This window comes from Scyliorhinus torazame, chromosome 19 (assembly GCF_047496885.1).
Source record: "Scyliorhinus torazame isolate Kashiwa2021f chromosome 19, sScyTor2.1, whole genome shotgun sequence".
NCBI lineage: Eukaryota > Metazoa > Chordata > Chondrichthyes > Carcharhiniformes > Scyliorhinidae > Scyliorhinus > Scyliorhinus torazame.
The window spans coordinates 142974133-143000220 of NC_092725.1; the positions used below are offsets into that span (position 1 = coordinate 142974133).

General features: G+C 44.0%; 1 protein-coding gene across 2 annotated transcripts in view; it reads right to left on the reverse strand.

The window, feature by feature from the left end:
- Window positions 1–4734: 4734 nt before the first annotated feature.
- cecr2 (CECR2 histone acetyl-lysine reader) overlaps window positions 4735–26088 on the reverse strand; it is a 195049-nt gene continuing 173695 nt past the window's right edge. For both annotated transcript variants that reach the window (XM_072485357.1, XM_072485358.1), the window contains exons 16-19: window positions 23015–23849; window positions 19977–21483; window positions 12021–12117; window positions 4735–7389 (exon numbers count right to left, since the gene is read on the reverse strand). In XM_072485357.1, coding sequence (XP_072341458.1) covers window positions 7384–7389; window positions 12021–12117; window positions 19977–21483; window positions 23015–23849 — 2445 coding nt within the window. In that variant the 3' untranslated portion in view covers window positions 4735–7383. The remainder of the gene's footprint in view (window positions 7390–12020; window positions 12118–19976; window positions 21484–23014; window positions 23850–26088) is intronic.

A 26088-nucleotide genomic window follows, 5' to 3' on the forward strand; every position in this document is an offset into this window, starting at 1 on the left:
ACATCCTTCCTATAATGAGGTGACCGGAACTGCACACAATACTCCAAATGTGGTCTCACCAGGCTCATGTATAGTTGCAGCATAACCCCATGGCTCTTAAACTCAAGCCCCCTGTTAATAAACGCTAACACACTATAAGCCTTCTTCACAGCTCTATCCACTTGAGTGGCAACCTTCAGAGATCTGTGGACATGAACCCCAAGAAACATTTATATAAACAAAGTCAAAATTTATATAGACAAATCCCAATATGTATATTGACGGGCGAAGTAAGCTTGGCTAGACGGTACTGAAGAGCTCCTTAGCTGATTCCTCAGAGTTAGACTGTTCCAGCTCAAAAGTGAATTTTGAGCGTGAGCCGGAATACATTACGGTGTACAAGGAAGTCTCTGCGCGTGCGGTAGATTCAAAGTTTGCAAACATATCATCTACGTAGAAATGTGCACAGGGTCAGAGGTCTTGGTAGCTAAATCAAATATTAGTCCCTTAGAGGGTGAGACTGGGGAATTAATAATAGGAAACAAAGAAATGGCAGACGCTTTGAACAATTAATTTGTATCTGTCTTCATGGTAGAAAATACTACAAGTTTCTCAAGATTTGTAGAAAATCAAGAGGTGAAAGGGAGAAAGGAAATTAAAATAATCAAGAACACTGGGGAAAAATAACTGGGTAAACGAATGAGACTAAAGGTCCCCGGGACTGATGGGCGTCATCCTCGAGTCTGAAAAAAAGAGGCTGCAGAGATCTTCCAAACTTCCCTGGATTCTGGAACGGTCCCAGTATATTGTAACACCACTATTGAGCAAAGGAGGGAGACAGAGAGCACAAACTCCACACGGACACAGATGGGGTGTATTTGGATTTCCAAAAGGCATTTGGAGGGCAGCACAGTGGTTGGCACAGTTGCTTCCCAGCTCCAGGGTTCCAGGTTCGATTCCCGGCTTGGGTCACTGTCTGTGCGGAGTCTGCACATCCTCCCAGTGTGTGCGTGGGTTTCCTCCGGGTGCTCCGGTTTCCTCCCACAGTCCAAAGATGTGCAGGTTAGGTGGATTGGCCTTGATAAATTGCCCTTAAGAGTCCAAAAAGGTTAGTTGGGGTTACCGGGTTAGGTTAGAACTGTGGGCTTAAATGGGGTGTTCTTTCCAAGAACCGGTGCAGACTCGATGGGCCGAATGACCTCCTTCTGCACTGTAAAATCAATGATTACATTTGATAAGCTGACACATGAAAGGTTACTGCCTAAGGTTAGAGCTCAATGGGCTGTAACCTCCAAACTGCCCAGCATTGGTAACCTGAAAACCCCCCACCCTAGACTCTCACCCCCGATTTGACCACCCGCACCTGTGTGCAAGGTCCACCCTATCAGCTGCCCCCCTCCCAACGAGGTCCGACTCCCATCCCACTCCGAGGTTTTATCTTACCCTCCCCCACAAAATCCTTTCCACTTACCTTAATGGCCTGTCTATGGGACCTTTAAACCCACTGTTTACAGCAGCTAGAGCTGTAAAAAAGGGGGCATGTCTTCTCTGGTAACTTTTTTTAAAAAGTAAGAATTAAAAAATGTTTTTTTATTAAGAGTACCCAATTCTTTTTTTCCAATTAAGGGGCAATTTAGCGTGGCAATCCACCTATCCTGCACATCTTTGGGTTGTGTGAGCGAAACCCACGCAAAAACCGGGAGAATGTGCAAACTCCACACGGACAGTGACCCAGAGCCGGGATCGAACCTGGGACCTCGGTGCCGTGAGGCATCAGTGCTAACCCACTGCGCCACCGTGCTGGCCCTCTTCTGTGGTAACCTGACAGAAACTAGTTGAGAGTCTGATTAAATTGGATATCCTAAATTTCAGAATTTGGCACTTTAAATCAAACTGCAGTCAAACTTCAGGCAGACTGTTGGAATTCAGACTTGACCAAAGTCAAATACACAACTGACAAACTGCCAGGACCTGTCTGGACCTTCCCCATCAATCACACGTGAGAAGATTGTCACACCCTATTGATATGCAGACGTCTATTGTCAGTAGCCCAGATCGAGCCAGAGTTTTGGGCACCCAGAGTTCCTGCTGTTCCCTTGTAGCAGCAACAGGAATGCGAGCAGAGATGGACACCTGTGGCCGGCACAGGTGTCCTGTTGAACGATCATCAACCGGACAATTGGGTGCTGAGATATCCTCCTGAGGTCTCATTGGGAGAAATCCAGCTAAAATGGCAAAACGACGAAGGGAGGGAGGAATAAAAATAGACATCAGCAGCGAAGACTCCACGCAGAGACAGTCGGGACGTCTGACCAAAGGCGGAAGGAAGCAGCGACGAGACCCACCTTCGCAAGGACGGACCTGAGAGACTCAGAGAATCAGATCCAAGGCTCAGCCAAAGTTATCTTTACCGGTAGTTTAAAGAATCTTGGGAGTCTTCAGTAACTGGCATTGGGTTAATTTAAGAGTAACTATTGTTGTTAAATAAAGTTGGTTTGATTTTCTATTTGTCTTTTGGGTAAAACTTTGATTAAAACACTATTCAAAGTATCTGAGAATTGGGCAGGTACAACATTCCTTCAATATGCCTCTTGTGCACTTTGAAGGTGGGTTTCAGAGACAGCTACAGTATCTGGATCTCACCTGACGGTAGATTGATGAAGGGGAAATCATGCCTGACAAATCGAGTGGAATTCTTCGAGAATGTAATTAGTAGAGTTGGCGAGGGGGATCAGTGGGTGTGGTATATTTGGAATTTCAGAAGGCTTTTGACAAAATCAGCGTAAGAGATTAGTGTGCAAAATTAAAGCACATGGGATTGGGAGGGAATGTATTGAGATGAATAGAAAACTGGTTGGCAGACAGGAAACAAAGAGTATGTATTTTTCAAATTGTCAGGCAGTGACTAGTGGGTACCACAGGGATCGGTCCAGCTATTCACAATATATATTAATGATTTAGATGAGGGAACAAAATGTAATATCACCAAATTTGCAAATGAGGGGGGGGGGGGGGGTGAGCTGTGAGGAGGATGCAGAGATCCTTGGGTCTGATTTGGACAAGATGAGTGAGTGGGCAAAGGAAAGGTAGATGCAGTATAATTTCAGAAATGCGAGATTATCCACTTTGGTAACAAAAATTATCTGAATGCCCATTCGTTAGGAAAGGGGAATGTGCAATGAGACCTGGGTATCCTTGTACACCAGTCACTGAAAGTAAGCACACAGGTACAGCGGGCGGCAAGGTATGTTGGCCTTCATAGAGAGAGATGATTAGAGTACAGGAGCAAGGATATCTTGCCGCAATTATACAGGGCCTTGGTTTTTCTAATACAAATTTAGAGTCCCCAATTATTTTTTTTCAAATAAGGGGCAATTTAGCGTGGCCAATTCATATACCCTGCACATCTTTGGGTTGTGGGAGTGAGACCCTCGCAGACACAGGGAGAATGTGCAAACTCCACAAGGACAGTGACCCAGGGCCAGGATCAAACCCGGATCCTCTGCACCGTGAGGCAGCAGTGCTAACCATTGCGCCACCATGCTGTCCCTGATACAGAGCCTTGGTGAGGCCACACTTGGAATAGTGTGTGCAGTTTTGGTCTCCTTATCTGAGGAAGGACGTTCTTGCTAGAGCGGAAGTGCAGCGAAGGTTTACCAGGCTGATTTCTGGGATGGCAGGACTGACGTATGAGGAGAGATTGAATCGGTTAGGATCGTATTCACGAGGGCAGCACGGTGGCGCAGTGGATAGCACTGTGCCGAGGTCCCAGGTTTGCACATTCTCCCTGTGTTTGCGTGGGTTTCGCCCCCACAACCCAAAGATATGCAGGGTAGATGGATTGGCCACGTTAATTGGAAAAAATGAATTGGGTACTCTAAATTTATTTTTTAAATGATTGTATTCGCTGGAGTTCAGAAGAATGAGGGGGGATCTCATAGAAACCCTTAAAATTCTAACAGGACTGGACAGGGTAGGTGCAGGAAGGATGTTCCTGATGGTGGGTGTGTCTAGAACAAGGGGTCACAGTCTGAGGATATGGGGTGGACTATTTAGGATTTATATGAGGAGAAATTTGTTCACCCAGAGAACTGTCGGCCTGTGGAATTTGTTACCACAGAAAGTAGTTTTCAAGAAGCAGTTAGATAGAGCACTTGGGGTGAAGGATATTGGGGGGGAAAGCGGGATTAGGCTATTGAGTTGGATGATACAGCCATGATTATAATGAATGGTGAAGTGGGCTCGAAGGGCCGAATATTATCTATTAGTTTGGGGGCGTTTCTGCGGTCGCAGACGTCACTTCGAGATGGTGTTGCCGCCTCTCTGGACCGGGGTCAGGGGTGTTACTGAATGACAGCAGGGCATCCTAAAGGTGGAGTGTGATAAAGATCATGGTACATATGGGTGTTAAGGGTAAGATTCTGGCATGGATAGAGGATTTGGCTGACTGGTAGAAGGCAGAGAGTGGGGATAAAGGGGTCTTTTTCAGGATGATGTGGAGAAGACGGCGTTGGACTGGGGTGAGCACAGTAAGAAGTCTTACAACACCAGGTTAAAGTCCAACGGGCTTGTTTTGAATCACTAGCTTTTGGAGCGCAGCTCCTTCATCAGTTCTGTATCTCAATTTTAATAAGAATGCCAGAACTATACTTGTACGCACATACTGAAAAATGTATACTTTGCATTCATGACTGGATTGTTGATTCAAATAAAAGTTTTGGTGTCCAACAACACACAGGCAAGATTCTACTAGACTGAGATTTGCAAACATTTATTCTAAGTATGTACAATATAGAAAATAGTAAATTCATATGGAAAATAATCTATGTCAGTCAAGCAACAATAAAAATGTTTTCTTACATAAGGGCCCGAGCAGAGAACAACTGAGGTATGTGTCACAACTGTAACCAAAGTGACTTGACATTGCATTTCATTAAAAAATTTCAACATATACAAAATATAAAGTACAAATAAATAGGTTTCATGTTTCCCAGCATCTAGTGCCTCGGAAAAGAGTAAAATACTGGCTGTAGCTAGTGCAGACTTGGTGGAAGACTGCAGGACTGACAGTCTGAGGTATGTTATTGTCTTTTATATAATTTAAAAATGGCTAAAAACCACATGGTCTAATCAGAGATCATCAATTGTTGCAGTGTTTTAAGTGGCTGTAATGTTAACTGCCTCCAGACAAGACAAATACCCTTTGTACAATGGGAATATCAAATGCTACAGCAAGACATTGATAAAAGGAAAGTGGGGTTATTGCTGCATAGGTTTCCCACAATTCCTGGAAGCAATTCAAGTAGCTTCATAGACAGTCACAAATTGAGAAACAGGCTCCAATGTCCTTGCATTGCTGCTCTCCCAAAGGTGCTGACATCAGGTGCCAGCGTGGCTCAGTGACAGGACACTAACGTTTAGGTCAGAAGGTTGTGGGTTCAAGGCCCACTGCAGGACTTGAGCAGATAATCTAGGCTGACGCCCCAGTGCAGTATCAAGGGGGGTGCTGCTCTGTTGGGAGGTGCCGTCTTGTGAATGAGATGCTAAACTGAGACTGTGTCTACCTGGATTGAGTGAATGCAAGATGACCCCATGTTACTGTCTGAAGAGGAGCGCTTCCCCCCCCCCCCCCCACCCAGTGTCCTGGCCAACATTCATCATTTATCATAAAAACAGGCCATTTATCTCACTGATGTGTGTTGGCCTTGCTGTGTGCAAATTCACTGCATGTTTGTCTACAAAACAGTAACAAAATTTTATACAGGAAAAGGTAATTCACTGGCTATGTCATCATAAGGACATGAAAGCCATCAATTAAATGCAAGATCCATATTTGTAAGTAAGCACTGATGAGTGCTGGCAATCTGGTAACTCAAAAATGGCAACTTTCCATTTAAGAGTGAAAACATCACATGTCAGCAAACATTTAAGTGAAAAACTAGCCCAAACCTGCCCTGAATTAATTCCACAAACGCATGTGCTTTCCAACAAGGGATTGGACAACCGTGATCTGGACTGGGAACCCTTGTTGCTTTTCCCCATCCAAGCCCAGGGATTCTCACAGTAGCCAAAGCTGTCCCCTCTATCTCTGCTCCAATGTATTCTGTCTAGATGATTGTGGAGGGTGAAAGTGGTGAATTATAGCTGACTCATTGAAGCCACACTCCTGGTTTAGGAATTCTTCCAGCAGATTTTCTTTTGAAAATAAAACTTTTGTTTTTTTTGTTGAATGTGAACCACACCCCATCTTGGCATAAGAACTGCTTCTCATGTTGACTCAAGAGGACTAAACGCAAATGCTTTTGACTGGTGCGGTTTAGTCACCACCAGTTGTACTGATCAGTGAGTACACAAAAGGGCAACAGAGAGGACACTGACAATATGCACCTTAATGAGCCGAATCTTAATTTCTTTGCGATAAATTAATTTGCCCATGTGACAGCCAAAATGAAAGTGGCTACGTCGGTGGCGAGGGGTGGTGGTATCCAGAAATTGACCGACTTAACCCAGTATCCAATTGGTTTAAAAAAAAAGACTTTTACACACATAACCATCATATTGTGTCTTCGAGGCTGCAATACCGTAAGAGTTGCTGATTGCATCCAACAGGAATAAAAGACCTTTAGTCTATCCTACCTTCTACCTCAGTTGATTTATAGAGTACAGGAACTAATGTTTTGCTGGTGAACCTGTATCAAATATTTAAATAAAATAAAGTTTATTTTAGTGTTATCTCGGGTTTCTTACTGGGATTTAGTATTTGTGGTATAGTCACCGCGAGCAAACCTGAGACCGGCGATTAAATATTACAATTTCAGCAGCAGAGGACACATCAAATGTTACAAAAAAAAGACAATATTAAACAAAGAAACATAGAACAAACATTCTGTGCATCAGTGCAGAATGGATTTCATGTCAACAATTTAGTGTAACAACTATAACATTATAGAATAAACCAGGGGAAAAATATACAAAATAGAAACTAAAGCTTGCAACCCTGCAACTAAACTACTGCATCACAAAAACAGCAGCTGTATGTATTGGTAACAAGAATGAATTTCCACAAAAATCTTCCAAAATGACTCAGTTTGTAAAAAGGATGCTTGGTACCTTACTGCAGTGATATACCCAGGAGATATTGCTTACTTAGTTGCTACCTGTTCATAGATACATTCAACAGACTAGAGATAAAGGCATCATTTATTCTTGTAAACCAGTTTAACCAAATCCCTACACAGATAAAAATGCTACAATTTAAAGTACATTTTTTACACCTGAGTTTTCTCGTAATACCTATTTTTTTTAAAATGAAAAATTGCATCTACCCATTGAACTAGAACATTGAAATGCTGTCACATCAATGTCCTCTTAGATCTTGGCTCCACTTGCAATCATCCATCTTGCTCATTTCTGTGGGGTAGAAAAGGACATCGGTGTTCATTCAACCAATACAAATAAAGAACAGCTAACATGTTCTGCCAAGCAGCAGTTATAGTTAAAAATATTCATATGATTAAAAGTGGACAAAGGCCTGTTTAGCAGATACATAGTTTCATTTAAATAGCATGCTTAGAGAACTAATGAATGATATATCAAAGTCAGAAGGAATATATTTACTTGCCCTGGTCATTATAGAAGCTCACTGGAAAGACGGAGGCTGAGCGGAGACCTGATAGAAGTCTACAAAATTATGAGGCATAAGCTTCCCATAATAGTCAGAGGCTTTTTCCAAGGGTGGAAGTCTCAATTACAAGGGGCTGCAGGTTCAAGGGGGAAACTTTAAGGGTGATGTGCGGGAGAAGTTTTTCACGCAGAGTGGTGGCTGCCAGAGGGTGTGGTGGAAGCAGGTACATTAGCAACATTTAAGAGGCATCTGGATTGGCACATGAATAGGGAGGAAATTGAGAGATATGGACCGAGTAAGGGCAGACGTTTTTCTTTTAGTTAGGGTATCATGATCAGCACAGGCCTGGAGGGCCGAAGGGCCTGTTTCTTGTGCTGTACTGTTCTTTGTTCTCATTAGTTTTAGAACAAATCAATATTTTTCAATACATTTATTATTTTCTAACTTTAAAATAAAATGTTCAATTTGGAGGCTTATTGGCAACAACTCCTTCCTCTAAATCTCTTGGTTTTTGTGGCACAACTTCACCTTCCTCCAGTCATGATCTCACCAAATCTTTAATGGCAAGACTGGATCTTTATCCATTTTTTTGGTACGGATGTAATTAGCTATAACCGTACATACAGAATATTACAATAAAGTAAAAGCTTGTGTTCAAATTGATGATCAAATCATGCCATCACTAAATTAATCTGGAGCAGACATACCATTTCTTAAAAGTCTAGCCTGTTCCCAATAACACTATCAATAAATAGAAGGATCTTAGTTAATAAAGAACAATTGTCAATACAGTACATACAAGGGGGGGGGGGGGGGGGGGGGGGGAGAAGGAGGTGGAATATGCTACATTACCCCGTTGGATATTAGTTGGCCAATTATGACCAGCACATTTTGAGCTGCCAAACCATGCTGCTTGGCAATCTGCTGTTTGTTTTCCCAGTATTTGGGCAGAACGATAGCATAGTGGTTAGCACTATGGCTTCACAGCACCAAGGTCCCAGGTTCGATTCCCGGCTTGGGTCATTGTCTGTGCGGAGTCTGCACGTTCTCCCGTGTCTGCGTGGGTTTCCTCCCACAAGTCCCGAAAGACGCGCTGTTAGGTGAATTGGACATTCTGAATTCTCCCGGAATTCTCCCGAACAGGAGCCGGAATGTGGCGACTAGGGGCTTTTCAAATAACTGCACTGCAGTGTTAATGTAAGCCTACTTGTGACAAAAGATTATTATATTATATTTATTATATACATTATATAGACAGGGGCAGCACGGTGGCGCAGTGGGTTAGCCCTACAGTCTCATGGCACCGAGGTCCCAGGTTCGATCCCGGCTCTGGGTCACTGTCCGTGTGGAGTTTGCACATTCTCCCAATGTTTGTGTGGGTTTTGCCCCCCACAACCCAAAGCTGTGCAGGGTAGGTGGATTGGCCACGCTAAATTGCCCCTTAATTGGAAAAAAATGAATTGGGCACTCTAAATTATAAAAAAAAAGATATATATATATTATATAGACATTATATTTATTATATTATATTTTATATTATATAATATAATTTTTATAATATTATTTTTAAAATAAATAAATTTAGAGTCCCCAGTTCATTTTTTCCAATTAAAGGGCAATTTAGCGTGGCCAATCCACCCACCCTGCACATCTTTGGGTTGTGGGGGCGAAACCCACGCAAACACAGGGAGAATGTGCAAACTCCACACGGACAGTGACCCAGAGCCGGGATCGAACCTGGGACCTCGGTGCTGTGAGACTGTAGGGCTAACCCACTGCGCCACCGTGCTGCCCCTGTCTATATAATGTATATATAATAATCTTTTGTCACAAGTAGGCTTACATTAACACTGCAATGCAGTTATTTGAAAAGCCCCTAGTCGCCACATTCCGGTTTCTGTTCGGGAGAATTCCGGGAGAATTCAGAATGTCCAATTCACCTAACAGCGCGTCTTTCGGGAGTTGTGGGAGGAAACCCACGCAGGCAGTGGGGGAACGTGCAGACTCCGCACAGACAGTGACCCAGAGCCGGGAATCGTACATGGGACCTCGGTGTCGTGAGGCAACAGTGCTAACCACTGCACCACCGTGCTACCATTATCATTATATTATATAATATACATTTTCCTGTGGATAGGAAGCTTATTCCAAAGAGTCCAACTGTAATACTGACCAGCCTTGTACCTCCTCGGCTGTAAAGCTCTCTGGGATATGCTACGATCAAGCAACACGCTAATAAATGTGGTGCAATGGCACTTCGAAAAAGATTATTAACTGAATATAAAGTGCTTTGAGATGCCCAAGAATGTGGTATGGTTCTAAGAGTAGGGATGTCTTGCTTGGTGAGTCCACACCATGACTATTGTGTGCGCAGCTTTGGTCTCCCAGTTTGAGGAAGGACATTCTTGCTGTTGAGGGTGTCCAGCGAAGGTTCACCAGACTAATTCCCGGGGTGGCAGGACTGACATATGAAGAAAGACTGGATCGACTGAGCTTGTACTCACTGGAGTTTGAGAAGAATGAGGGGGGGATCTCATAGAAACATATAAAGTCATGGAGAGGGAAGTCGATGAAGAGGGATACGGACCCCGGAAGTGTAGAAGATTTTAGTTTAGATGGGAAGCATGGTCGGCGCAGGCGTGTTCCTGTGCTGTACATTTATTTGTTCTTTGTCCTGATGGGACTGGATAGGCTAGATGCGGGACGTCCAGAACTAGAGGTCACAGCAATGAGCCATTCAGGGCGGAGATGAGGAAGGACTTCTTCTGCCAGAGTTGTGAACTTGTGGAATTCTCTGCCACAGAAAGCTGTTGGGGCCAGTTCGCTGGATATTTTCAAGAGGGAGCTGGACGTGGCCCTTGAGGTTAAAGGGATCAAGGGGTATGGAGAGAAAGCGGGAGTGGGTTACTGAATTTGCATGATCGTATTGAATGGTGGTGCAGGTTCGAAGGGCACCTATTCCCTCTTTTTATACTCCATTCCCTTTAAAATAATGGCTATTATAATTCCATTTGCCTTTCCTATTCCTGCTGAGCCAGCTTGCTAATATTTTGCGATTTATGTATGAGGACCCCCAAATCCCTCTGTTCTGCAGCTTCCTCCATTTAAATAATATTCAGCTCCTTTATTCTTCCTACCAAAGTGCATAACTTCACACTTTCCTACATTATATTCCACCTGCCAAGTGTCTTCCCACTCACTTAGCCTATTTACATCCCTCTACAGACTATAGACCACTTGCCTTCCCACCTATGTTTGTGTCATTAGCAAACTCGGCAACAGTACATTCACTTCCTTCTAAGTCATTATATTATTGTAAATAATTGTGTCTCCAGCATGGATTCCTGTGGCATTCCTTTGAGCCACACAATTAACCCTCTGATCTTATTTACCCTCTGCCAATTGGCTTGTTGCTCAGGTAGTAATCCAGAGGCTATCACCTTTGTAGTTCTGCTTCTAAATTTAGTCCCTAGCTACTCACACTTCATCATTAAAATTTATTTCTTCCTCTTTCCTCTGTCATTGGTAGCTATGATGTGGAGATGCTGGCGTTGGACTGGGGTGAGCACAATAAGAAGTCTTACAACACCAGGTTAAAGTCCAACACGTTAGTTTCCAATCACTAACTTTCGGAGCACTGCGCCTTCCTCAAGTGAATGGAAGGAGCAGTGCTCCGAAAGCTAGTGATTTGAAACAAACCCGTTGGACTTTAACCTGGTGTTGTAAGACTTCTTACTATTGGTAGCTATGTGGAACCTTCCCTCCCAGTCCTAGTTCCTCTCCAGCCCCAAGGAAATGTCCTTCACCCTAGCAGGTAAATCCAGCCTTTGGGACTCATGCTCCTGGCTGCAGGGAACAGCATCTAACTCCAGGGTAATTTCTCCCCTTCCCTGATGCACCAGTGTCCAAAGCTTGGACTTGGGTTTGTTAACTCTGGAACTCTGTATAAATGCAAGTGTTTTCCTTTCAAAAATTCAGAAATTATCGTCGGATTAGAGCTGGATAGAATCAGGATGATTTTATTCCCAAAACAAATTCATATTTAGAGACAGTTTATTCATCAAGCTATTCCTTTATTTTCACTTTTAACTAACATTTAAAATTAGAAACAGAGGAACTAATTGTGTCTGAATCGGAATCGCACAAGAAAACTCGAACCTTAAAATCAAATTTATTTACAAGTCCTACTCCTTTATCTACCCTCATTTAAGTTCCTCCATAAAGCCCATTTATTATGTCAAATGCCCTTCCCCTACTACTTCTTCTCTGATGTGACATACTTCTTTTTGATTCTGCCTTGGGGTATTTTTCAAGCCTCTGTATGAATGTAAACTATTGAAACACAAGGAATATGGGACGCGGCAAATAAAAATAGTTCAGCTGCATTTCCAAACAGTGTGCAACAACGATTACTCACCTGATCAGCAAATGAAGTCGGCATTTTCTGCTCAACGTCCTTCCCCATTTCTGTTCCCGACACTGATTTCTGATATGGGTGCTCCTGTACAGGTATTCTATTAAAGCCAAGCAACATAAAACTCTTAATGTTTCCACTCCACTTTGAGAAATATTTATTTCCAGAATTCAAGGACAGGAGCTGGCGAGGGATTTAAAATTAAAAAAAAAAAAGTCCACCAACTTTCTCCCGAGCAAAATCAGGGCTGTAAATTCCATTCTGTAATCAGTAAAGCCCACAGTACTCTTTATCACCCACGTTAACACTACAGGGGGAAGGGAGCATTTGAAGAATGGTCGACAGTTGGGCAAAATATCACACCCAAGACATCCCTCCTCCCAATTATATCAAAACAATTTCCCTTTAGACAATTAAAATAAGTTCCAGGTAATTTAATAATTTCTATTCTTTGTTTCTAAAATGACAGTTAACAGATTGGTATGAGTTTCTTTGTCGCTGATGTTCTGCCGATCCACAAGCTGGAATGGACCTTCAGGGAGAGAGTGCACTCATGAAGAAATTTATTTTGCCCTTTTAGGAAAAGAGAAGCCATAATGTGATGGAGTATTGAAAAATGGGCTGCAATGTGCCCAATCTGGTGGAGATCCAGGAGGGTCTGTGTACCATGGTCTCTCTCATGAAGGAGTCCATGTGGAGCATCAGTTCTGCACTGACCCGGAGCACTGAGTGCACAGCCTCCTCCATTGACAGAGTGCCGAACTCTCATGGAGGGGCAGCTCCAGGAACAGAATCAGGGGTTCCTGAGGTCACGCTCTGACCTGCAATCCAGCACACGGACTGTGATTTCAGGAGGCCACTGCCAGTGTGAGAAATGTCTAATCTCTCTGCTAGGTACGCGTCCATCAATGTTGAGCAGGGAGGTCCAAACATATCTCATGCTGGTGGACGAGGTGCCTGTCATCTCTATGGGCTTCGCTCAAGAGCGCTCTAGACGAGAGCAGCAGCTCCTCCGCCCCTCTTCTAGTGGCTGCTACATCCGAGATGCCCTGGTGATTGCGTGTCCAGGGTGCTCAGGCTCCACCGGCTAGAGGATGATCGTCAAGTCAAGATCATCGCAGCCACCAGCAAAGCCGAGCCAGCAGGCTGCCTCCAATGCCACTGTCAGTGAGGGGGTTCAGTGAGAACAACACCTGCAAAAGTAAGTTGAAGGCACCCTGAACACAACTGGCGACTTGTCACGGGTGACATTATTTGTGTTCATTATTTTGAAATTTCTGTTCAGTTTGGCAGCTCCAATCACTTTGTCAATGTTCTCTGTCGATTATTCTCTTTGTCTACTATGTACGTATGACAAATGTGATATAAAATAGTTACTTTAGAGATATTAGTTACTGTAATGTAGAGATAGGCCAGTCTCATCCTGGTGAGTTCACAGACAAAGGATTTCATAACGCATGGCAAAGCAAGGAGGAGGTGTGTCCAGCAATGGAGGAGAAAAGGATGCTGGGTAATAGGGGGCCAGAGGAAGGGATGAGAAGTGAGCCAATCAGGATGTATGGCCAGGTCAGGAGGGGTATAGGATGACCTATGGGAATCGTGTATGTGAAACTTGATGCCATTTGAATGTATTTGCAGAAATCCCTTTGTCTCCTTCTTCATTCGTTTTCCAAGGGTCTAAGAGACTAGCTGTGTCCTGTGCCTCTGCGAAATGAATCAGGCTTGCAAGTCAAATAAAATAACTAATGCTGTACCTGCAAATCCATCTCGACTTTTATTGAGGCCAGACTGATGGGTAAAGAAATTCTTGATTTGTCACGTACTGTGTACGTTCCCTCGGCCGCAGAAAAATACTTTTCACTGTACTTCGGTACACGTGGCAATAAATCAAATCAAGATCAGCATTGTATGTTCTACGTTGGTGCATCGACAATAACATAAACATTGTTTTTGCTTTAATGGGCTATGTTGTTTTTTTGTTTGAAATAGGTGCCAGATGCAGTACAGGCTTGTTTTGGTCTGGTCTAGCATATCACGACTGTTTATAAAGGAGACAGGGCCATTGGCATGAGGAAACACCAATGTTTGAGATGCCTAGCTGAAGGTTGGCAAGGTCAAGATACTGCTGGTGTCCCAGCCTCCCTGAACATTCCCTTCATTTGCCACCACATCCTTGCCCTGTGCCACTGCGGACTCGTCATCAGACCCATCACTGGAGTTATCTGCCCTGGCCTGCAGAGCTGTCTTACTTTCTTCAGCCTCCACTGGTAGCGCCAGATTGTGCAGGGCGGCATGTTACAACTGGAAGGCAGACTCTCTCTGATCGGTCCAGGCTTCTGTAGCACATTTTGAGCAGCCCAATGGTCCTCTCTATCACCATCCTTGTGGAGACATAACTCTTGTTGTATCTCTCCTCCGCCTCTGTTCTTGGGTGGAGTGGGGTCATCAGCCACTTTTTCAAGGGATAGCCCACGTCACCCAGCCATCCATCCAATTGTGCAGGAGCCATGAACAGACTCCGCACCCGTGAGTGCTGAAAGATGCAAGCATCATGTGAATTGCCTGGATAACGGGCACAGGCTCAATCGCTGCTAAGCCTCTGGCTCTCTCGGTCTGTTAGGTAATGGATGAATGTGCTGACATGTCTGAAGATAGCATCTGTAATGAACTTGGCTCAACTGTGTGCAGATGATTGGGACACCCTATACAAACCCTCCCACTGACCCCTGGAACTAACTGGTGGAGTAGAAGTTGAGGACCGCCATGGTCTCCAAAGCCATGCAGTTGGAGGCGATTTCTGGCCAATCATCTTGCATGTTGCTGTCACGGTGTCCCGAGAGAGGTGAAGCCTCCTTCAGCGCTGGACCTTTGATATTTGGAGGTAGTTGGAACGCTGCCTGTATATTCTACCTGCTGGGTAATGGTGTCTTCTGTAGACCCTACTGCCTTGACCTCCCTGCTGGCCCTGCACCAACTGAACCTGTGCCTCTCCCCTCAAAGCTCTATCCCTGGGATGCTACCTGCGCACATTTGACCTCCTCTCCCCCTTGCCCCAATCATCCACTTCACAGGAGGTCCCACCAGATGAGTATACAATCACCATTGGATCAGATGCACAAGGACCTGTGCACAAGGGTGCATTATGCTGCAATCCTCAACAAACCTTCCAGGGAAGAAAGGGTCCTGAATACAGCTAGGCAGGTTTGAAACACTGCCAAAATCCAAAGAAAATTTGAAAATTCTGTACTGGCACAGTGAAAACTCACAATGAGACTAAAAATGCTTGTGCTCCGGAGGCCTTTTGTTTTGTTGTTGGATGAGGATTTGATTAAAGTATGTTGGCCACCCACTCGTCTTGCCCGTGCAACTAGTGAAAAATCACATGCGCAACGTAAAATCACTTGCTTTTGGCCTTGTTAATGGCCTTATAATTGTCACCAGGCGCAGAACAGGCTCTCCCATGTGCCTGCTGACCTTGATACTGTACGTGTGTGTAAAAATGAAAAGAAAACCCAACTTAATTTGATGTTATTTTTTGTTCAGTCGGCTCAATCATGTGCCCAACCTCCGAATGTAAAATTCAGGCCAATGATTCATTTGTACTCTTTTAATTTAGTATACTGTATTCACTGCTTATTAAGCAGTCTCCTCTGCACTGGGGACTTCAAATGCAGATGGTTGATCATCTTGTAGAACACCTCCCTTCAGTCTGGAAGCAATGACTCTGGCTTTAAACCTCCATCCCATTCTCGCTCGGAGATCCTTGCCCACAGTCTCCTGCGCAATTCTAACAAAACTCAAATGTACGCTTCAGGACCAGCATCTCACCTTTCAATTAGGAATTTTGCAGCCATCCGAACGGTTTAACAATTGAGTCATAATCACGGCTCCCATTCATTTTGGTCAGCATTGATGGCAATGATTTTGCTTTTGTCATGTTTCAGCTCCTCTAGATTCAACTTTTAATTCTTTACTTGTCCCTTTACCACCCCCTTTGCTTTGCACCATCAGCCCTTTCACCATTTCAGCCTAACATAGACCCTTCCTTCCTTTTTCTGTTTTTGCTTAAAACTGGTTATATCTCAACTTCTTCAGTTCTGACAGTGTGTTGTTTTCCTTTCCATCGCTGCTGCCTCAGCATTTCCAGCATTGTCTGTTTTTTGTGTCTGTATCTCCAGAATAACCTCTGGAGATGTCTGACAACCTGCCCTTGGAATCTCTCCCCTCTTGCCCATCGTCAAGTTCCCTTTTGCAATGCATACAGGTAGGATCGGTATTCACATATACTACACTTCGCTCTTTCCCTGACCGCTACACTACCAGGCTCTTTGTTGGAGGCCAATTATCTAGGCCCCAGGAAGGACATTATTATAGGAGTTCCACAGGGTAGTGTCCTAGACCCAACCACCTTCAGAGACCGTCCTTACATCATGATGTCAGAAATGTGGATGTTTATTGGTATTTGCAGAGAGTTCAGTTTCATTTACAAATCTTCAGATAATGAAGTGGTCTATGTTTGCATGCAGCAAGGCCCTGCCAGCTTTCTTCAGGCTTAAACTGTGGCAACATTCACACCACAAATGCTGAGCAATGACCATCTCCAACAAGAGAAAGCCTCACCACCGTCTCTTGACATTCAATGGTATTGTCACTGTTGAATCCCCTAGCATCAGTATCCTAGGGGTTACCATTGCTCAGAAAGTTAACAGGACCAGCAGTATAAATATGAAATGAAATGAAAATATTGTGGCTATAAGAGCAGATCGGAGGCTAAACATTCGGTGACTCACCTCCCCACAGCCTTTCTACCACCTACAAGATACAAGTAAGGGCTGCAATGGAATGTGGTCCAGTTACTGGGGTGAGTGCAGCTCCACAAATACTTTAGGAACTTGACACCAAATAAAGCACTCACTTTCAAGATCCCCTTCAAGTTCCACATTATCCTGACTTGGAAATATATCCCCATTTCTTCCCTGTCGCTGGGTCAAAATTCTGCAACTTCTGAACAGGACTGTGGGAGTATCCACACCACACAGACTTATAGTGGCTCAAGACAGTGCTCACTGCCGCCTTCTCAATAAATATTGGCCTTAACAGTGATGGGCACATCCATTGAATTAAAAAAAAAAGAAATAATATTTTTCATTATATATCTGACTAGTTTAGATAGATATGTTAACATATAAAATCTGTTAAATTCAACGGCTTTATTCTCGACTCTCCACAGGAGACTGTTTGATCGAAGCATTTTCAGAGCTGATAAATTGTAACACTTAATTCTATTGAGATATATCCCAGTCTTTTGTACCGTTATTGATTCTGATCACTTAACATTTTATTAAGCTCTAACTCAGTCGCATACCTGTGTGCTCCTGTACTTGCGAAGGAGACATTTCCCATCTTTTCCCTTCCCTGCACACCCTCTCTCCATTCTTTCCTAGACACCAAAGTGGAGGGGGAGTAATTTCTCAGTGGTGACCCTCTGGTATTTTGCCCAGTTTACAGGCATTCTTTAGATGCTCCCTCCCCATGTGCTTTGTAACTACAATGTTAACGTGGTTGATAATTTCTCTTTTGGTGATAGAAGAGAAGCAATACATTCCCTGTAGGGTAGAAAAATGTTGATATTTTAAAACATTTATATTATACAGTTGCTCAGTAGCTGGTAGCCTTCTTGTACCTTGCCCAAGTCACCATTCTGTGTGTGTGTGCCTGGGTGGGGGAGGTGAAAGGGAAGTGTAGCCACAACCAAATCTATCCTTATATTCAATCCAACATCTGCACACCACCTACTTCCAGTATAGATTATGAGGAGGAATTCGAGCCTTTGTTTAATTTTCTTCTCATTGTCTCAGGTAAATTAAAGGCTGTTCCAAATGGGATACTCTATTTCAGCAAACACTAGGGGACGTATTGGCTCTTCACAGTCTATAGCAATAGATTAACACAAGAATCTTCAGAAGAAACATCTTTCCTCAATTATCAATATTGCACATGCAGACTGTTGTCTGCTCATGCTGCTCTCATACAACAAGTTGCGAACGTGACCGTTAGCCTCTAACAGAGAACCAGCTCCTCAGAAGCCACTGCTAGAGCACAACATTTCCAAGCTTATTGCTCTGAACTCATTACTTGGGATGGTGCTGGAGTACAACAAATGAAACAGCACAGGAACAGACAATTTAGCCAAGCATGTCCCACCGATGTGATAACACTGGTCTGTCCTTGTCATCACTTTTGTCTCCCTTCACTCAGCCAGCCAAATCTCATAACATATATTTTGCCAAAGCCTGCCCGGTATTAAACTGTGATGCGGTGCAGCATTCACTATATGAAAGGCTTTCCTTTCCTACACAGAACCATAAATCTCAAAACTATCTGCATGCAATATTAATAGTTTCAACACAAATATAATGTCTGAATGGGTAAAATTGCATATTCGATATGGCAATTAGAATTGTTTTAATATCTTTTTTAAATTGCAAAATTAATTTGAAGTAAAAATTGCCCCAGCAGTTTAAATTTAATAGAGTGCTAAACTTCACAATTTCCTTCAATTAGGAGCCCCAAGCTGTTCAATTACACTAAGCAGCTGGGACTCAGAATAACTTCTCACTGCAGCTCCAACAGCTCATTCTAACTTTGCATTATACAATGGGTGGGAGTTTTCTGCCGCGCCCACTGCAAGAATCGTCACGGACGGGACGGGGACCATTTAAAGATCCGCATGGCATCGGGCGGGAATTTCCGGTCTCAGGGTGGGCGCGGCCGAAAATCCCGCCCCATAATTTCACTCAACAGTTGCCGAGTCTGAATATGGTCTTCCTGTATTTTTAAAAACCAAGTTCCCTGTTAATTCCTCTCACCAGAAGAGCCAAACACAAAATGTTGTTAGTCCTATCTTGCCAGTAACACAAAGCCTAGCATTATTTGGAGATCATATAAAAAAGGTTGCTTTTCAAATTTTTGTTCAGGAGAACTTGCTTGTTTAATTTACATAGCATTATGCAGAATTACATAGAATATATGGCAAAGGCCCAACCAGTCTATGCAGGTGTCTATGCTCCACTCAAACACCCTCCCCTCTCTTCTCAGTTAAATCTCTCAACCATTTATTCTCTACTTCTTCGCTAGGCTTGTCTCGTTTACTATACTACTTATTTTAATCATCTCTTGCGGTAACGAGTTCTACATTCTTACAACTATCCAAAAGTTTCTTCTGAACTCCTTATTGGATTACTTGGTGACTATCTTATCTCGATGGCCTCTAGTCAAGCTATTCTCCACAGGAAGAAACATTCTCTCTGCACCAACTCTTATCAAAACCTTTCATAATGTTATTAGTTTATCCCTCAGTCTTCATTTTTCAAGAAAAGTTGCCCAGCTCATCGAACCTTTCCTCATACACACTGTAAGCATATCAGTAAATCTTATGTGCACCCACCCAAGTGCCTCCATATCCCTTTTATAATATAGTCACCAGAACTGCACACATTACTCTAAGAGTGGTCTAATCAAGGCTCAATCGGGACTTTCCTTTTCAATTCTATCCCTCTGGAAATAAACTTTGTGCTTGGTTTGCTTTTTATTTCTGACCTTGCTAACCTGTGCTGCAACTTTGAATGATTGATGCATTTGTACTCAATTGGGATCTGCTTCCCCAGCTAGACTTCCACCGTCCAATTTTACACTTCTCCAGTCTTCCTATCAGAATGTACCACCTCACAATCATCCACGTTGAACTTCATTTGCCAATTCTCTCTGCATCAACAATAGGCTGAGAATGGCACAAGACCAACAATTATTTAATTGATTTGTATGCGGGAGTATTCTGAAAAGTCAATTGAAACTTGCAAGCTCTGCATAACTGAATGGAGCTTGGCTTGTTACATTTATTTTAGTTCTTTAAAAAAAGAATTGCACATTGGAAAAAAACATACTAGTTAGTTGCCTTACCCTCTTATATTATAAGGTTCTTCTGGTGGTCGGATTCCCTGTTGCTGCATCATCATATTATGATACTGACCCATTCTTTCATCAGATCGATTGTACAAAGGCATTCTGGCTTGTGGCTGGCCATTTATCTGATGAGGTGGGATACGATGACGTGACGCCCCCAACATGGAGTGAGGAGGTCGCCGAGTTGCATAAGGGTTTGGGTTGAAAAGCGATGGAGAGGGAGCTGGATAGACAGATGAATGTGAAAGAATGCCATGAGGTCCTTGGATTCCTGGATGCATTCCAGGCCCCCTGTATATCAGTCCACCTGCAGGCTGTGCACTCTGTCTTTTAGCTGCAGCGTTATGACTGTCTAAATCCAGAATTTCCTTTGGACTTTCGGGCCTTTCCTGTTCTTTGTTTAATTTCTCCTCCTTTATGGTGTGTGACATATTGCTGGTCCCCTGGTTGGTGTCTTTGTTTTCTTTAGAGTTTCCATTCAGCCCTTCTTGTGTTGTGTTTGCTGGTGTATTATTGTCTGACGACCCCTCCGAACCCGGCAAAGGAACGCCAGGCCCTGGTGTTTTCCCATTTCCGTTCTGCACTGATGAGTGGCTGGACTGCTGGAGATGGCCTGTTGGGGATAGGGCCTGGGGCCAGTCCTCTGTAGGATAACCCTGCCCTTGAGGGTAAGTGTAATAATGAGGATGCTGATATTGGTGGTACGGCGATTGAATTTGCTGCTGGGAAGCATGATATGAATAACATTGGACTTGGTGCTGATATGCAGGGAAGATCCCTGGTGACAACTGCTGGGCAAAATTTGGATTTGGAAAAGGCTGCCGGTTCGGGAATGCCTGGGGTCCGCCCATGCTTCGTCCAAAGGGCCTGCAGCCACGGGTCATACCATACTGACCAGCAACTGAGTAGTCTGGATTATGTCCATACGGTGTGTGGGGCATCATTCCCATCATCCCAGCATTATTTTTCCCCTGTTTGCCTTGTGTTAAAGCGTTGGCATTTTTCACAGAATTCTCATGTGTGTTCACCAAACTTGTGGAAGCTGACTGGTCTGATGATTCAGGGTAATGTGTGGAGTTGGAAACATTTTGGTTAATCTGGTTATCATTCTGATCCTTGACCTCAGTTTCTTTCTGATTCTTTGCTTTTTTCTCTCTGCCGACTCTGCCACGGAGCTTTTTATTGTTCTTTGCCCTGCTCTTTACAGCCCTTTGTTTTGAGTCTGGAATTTGTTTGTTTGGCTCTTTATGTGTCTTTACAACTGGACTGCCAATATCTTTCACTTTGATGTCGTGCGTGTCCTCTTCTTCGATATTGATGGATCTCAACCCGTTACTTTGACTCTCGCTTGTTCCTGGTTCAGTAAAGTTGGCCGAGTTCGGTTTGACGTCATCTTCGGGGGGCTGTGCGGTTGTCTGTTCATTAATTGGAGGAGAGATTCCTGAATCTTTGTATTGCTGTTTCTGCTCCCCTCCGGCCGACGTGTTTTTGATTGGTTCCGTCTCTGTTCAAGGACAAACATATCACATTCAGCAATGGCCATTATCAAATTTAAGATTTTTAATCTTAAACCTTTGCAGGAGAGGTTGGGGTTAGGGAGAGGGGTGAGATTGAACTAGTGGTGACCAGCTCCCATATTAATTGACTGAGGCTCATTGGAGAATGATGTGCAAAATAAACATGTCAGTTCAAAACATTTGTGTGAGGAAGAGGATAGCGATGGGAGGAAACAAAGTTAATTTATAGAAGAGCAACATCCTGCGGAAGATGGAAATTCGAAATAGAAACAATGTTGGAAAAACTCGGGTCTGGCAGCATCTGTGCAGAAAGAAACAGTTAACTTTGAGTCCAATACGAGTCCTCTTCAGAACTAAAGACGGGTAGGAATGTGATGGGTTTTATGCTGTTGAAAATGGGGAGAGTGACAGGTTTAAAAAAAAAAAAATCTTTATTGCCACAAGTAGGGATTAACACTGCAATAAAGTGACTGTGAAAAGCCCCTAGTTGCCACACTACGGCGCCTGTTCGGGTACACGGAGGGAGAATTCAGAATGTCCAATTCATCTAACAGCATGTCTTTCGGGACTTGTGGGAGGAAACCGGAGCCCCCGGAGGAAACCCACGCAGACACGGGGAGAACGTGCAGACTCCGCACAGACAGTGACCCAAGCCGGGAATCGAACCCGGGACCCTGGCGCTGTGAAGCAACAGTGCTAACCACTGTGCTACCGTACCGTGGAGCAAAAGAGGCCAGGGATAGGTTAGAGCCCGGGGAGATAAAATAACAACAATGTTACGGAACACCGGCAAAAGGAGCTGTAATGATGGTATTAAAGACACAAAGCTTGGTCAGAGTACGTGTTAATAGCAGAATAAAGGTCAGTGCTTTCTGAAAGCAACACGAGAATACAATCTGACACTAGTGGAAATTCAAAATAGTGGGCAAAGTTCAAGATCAGAAGTTGTTGAATTCAATGTTGAGTGCAGAAGACTATGGGGTGCCTAACTGGAAGATGAGATGATGTTCCTCCAGCTTGCATTATGCTTCACTGGGACATTGTAGCAGGCGGAGGACAGAAATGTGAGCATGAGATCAATATGGCAAATTGAAATGCCAAGAGACAGGAAGGTCAGGGTCTTACCTGCAGACAGAGAAAAGGCGCATTGTAAAGCGGTTATACATGCTGCGTTTAGTCTCCCACTGTAGAGGTCGCATTTTGAGAAACAAATACAGTAGACTAAATTGAAAGAAGTGCAGGTAAATCACTGCTTCACCTGGAAGGACTGTTTGGGGCCTTGGACAGTGAGGAGGGGAGAGATAAAGGGCCAAGTGTTACACCTCCTGCGATGTATGGGAAAGCGATGAGGTGTTGGGGAGCAGGGGTGATAGGAGTGAACCAGGGTATCACAGAGGGAATCAATTCATTTAATTTTAGCTTCTACCAAAACCCCATTCAAAATGTCTTTTTTTTTAAACAAACAAAATCTACAGTTGATCACCTGGACTTCAGCTTTGGACATGCAAGCACATTTACCTCGAGTTTCATCAATATTTTCTGGCATCTCAGTATCCTGTGGTGTTCCCAATGAATCAGCACAGTCTTCTAATGCTGGTTTGTGAGGTTGCACGCTAGATGTATGCTGCTGGGCTCCGCCATGCTGTTGTTGTGGTGCTGGTGCATGCGGGTCAGAAAGATATACTGAAGAATGTCCTGGCGGACAGACTGGGGCAGAAAGTTGTTGCATTGCAATCATCTCTGGACTAGACAGCATCGAATCAATGTGGAGCCCTTGATGTGGAGGTCTTAGGAAAGGAGGAGGCATTCTCTGCATATTGGGTGTTTGGGGCGAATTCGGAAGTCTGGAATATCCGGGTGGCCCATTCTGAGGTAGACAACCTGGCTGGTCTGGCCAGTGATTGAGTGGCACAGATGGTCTCATTAGATTGTGCTCCACCAGTTGGGAAAACGGACGATGTTGTGACTGTGGGGACTGACCTGGACCAACCAGTGGATTTTTTTCAACAGGTCCTAAAGATCTTTCAATTGAGCCGTCATTATGGCCATTCCATGCGTGACGAGATCCATGACGTGGGCCATTCGGATGACCATATGGGTTGTACATATGCCTCCCCTGAAAATCAGAGTTTGGCTGATGAAGTGGCCTCTCTAGGCGATGGGCTGTATATCCTGGTTGAAATGGTTGGCTAGGGTACATACTTCCTTCCTGAGGTGGAGCACTCACTGTTCCAGGTGGCACCGATGGGGGTCTAGGACCTAGAGAGGGCCCATGTACTGGTCCAGCATAAGTTGTTTTATTTCCAGGTCCCACCATCCGGGGCCCCTGATGGTCATTCACAGTCACTTGATGCTGTAATTAGACAAAAATATACCGTAGGTCAACAATTTATCTTGCTCAAACATTTTAAGGAAGTCACACAATGTTTGTCAAATCATTTGGAAAAACAGACTCAACCACTATTATAGGCAAAGCAAAGACTTGTTCCCAAGTGGCTGAGAATTATACTGTTTTGTGTTGACGATATGTTAAGACAACAACATTTTAGGAATTGTAACAAGGTGTTTATAATAATAATAATCTTTATTATTGTCACAAGTAGGCTTACATTAACACTGCAATGAAGTTACTGTGAAAATCCCCTAGTCGCCACATTCTAGCGCCTGTTCGGGTACACAGAGGGACAATTCAGAATGTCCAATTCACCTAATAAATACGTCTTTCTGGACTTGTGGGAGGAAACCGGAGCATCCGGAGGAAACCCACGCAGACACGGTAAGAATGTGCAGACGCCTCACAGACAGTGACCCATGGCGGGAATCGCACCCAGGTCTCTGGAGCTGTAAAGCAACAGTGCTAACCACTGTGCCAACTCTCCTGGTTCATCCCCAATTTGTTTCTTTTGTAGGTATAAAACTTGAAACAAGTAAAACAATATGACATCAGAGCACATAGGCTGAAGTGATTCAGGAAATAAATACCATCTTTTCAACTTTTACTCATTTCATGCATTAACAGTGGATTTATTTTGCTGAACTGCTCACGTCGATGGAACACGAGCCATGAATATTTGTAATGCAGCATGTATTATTCTGCTGCAAAGGCAGAGCTGTGTTTAAGTTGGCATTTCCTGTTAATGTCTCATTGTTTTACGTGGAATAGAGCCAGATATCGCTGACATGTCTGCGTGGGTTTCCTCCGGGTGCTCCAGTTTCCTCCCACAGTCTAAAGATGTGCAGGTTAGGTGGATTGGCGATTCTACATTGTCCTTAGTGTCCAAAAAGGTTAGATGGGGTTACTGGCATAGGGTGGAGGTCTGGGCTTAAGTAGTGTGCTCTCGAATCCCAGCCCTGGGTCACGGTCCGTGTGGAGTTTGCACATTCTCCCAGTGTGTGTGTGGGTTTCATCCCCACAACCCAAAGATGCGCAGGGTAGGTGGATTGGCCACGCTAAATTGCTCCTGAATTGGAAAAAGAAAAATAATTGGCGACTCTAAATTTAGGAAAAAAGTAGTGTGCTCTTCCCAAGGGCCGGTGCAGACTCGATGGGCCGAATGGCCTCCTTCTGCACTTTAAATTCTATGAATTCAGTAGCAACTCCAGAAATTCTGTCCCTGGGAAATATCTCATTGAATTCTGGAATCCCTACAGTGCAGATGCAGGCCATTCGGCCCATTAGGTCTGCCCCGACCCTCCGAAAGAGCACCCTACCTACGCCCATTTCCCTGCCCTATCCCTTAATCCCACCTAACCTGCACACTAAGGAGCAATTTAGCACGGCCAATCCACCTAACCTGCACATCTTTGGACTGTGAGAGGAAACTGGAGCACCCGGAGGAAGCCCACGCACACACGGGGAAAAAGTACAAACTCCACACAGACAGTGACCCAAGCCGGGAATTGAGCCTGGGTCCCTGCTGCTGTGAGGCATCAGTGCTAACCACTGTGTCATCCATTATCTATGATGTGGAGATGCTGGCATTGGACTGGGGTGGGCACATTAAGAAGTCTTACAACACCAGGTTAAAGTCCAACAGGTTTGTTTCGAATCACTATCTTTCGGTGCACAGCTCCTTCCTCAGGTGAGTGGTCACCTGATGGAAGGAGCTGTGCTCCAAAAGCTAGAGATTCGAAACAATCCATTATCTATGGCTAGACCCTAGGAATTGAGTAAGTTGCTTCAAGTACTTTTATTACTTTACTAAAAGCTGGTTCTCAAGTCACGGTTCAGACTGCAGGTGTATTTCTTTTCCTTTTCCCTTTATGGATGAGGATGGAGAGATGGGTGCCTGTGCAGCATTCCTTACGAGCCAACAGGAAGGTGCAAGGAGGGACCGCAGTAGGTCAGGAGCTAGAGTCCTCAGGAGTTTGTAACAGGTTAAAGGTTTGTCCATGACTACACTCAAATGATGCCATGGAAAACACCAACCTTGTAAATGGATCAGAGCTACTCATAATAGGGAATAATGACAAACAGGTAAGACTTTCAACGGTTCAGTAATAGTTAATATTGAATGTTTCTGGACTTCACAGGTACACTGGTTTTTACAGAACCTCATCAATCACACAGGAGTACAGTCCACTCCTCTGAA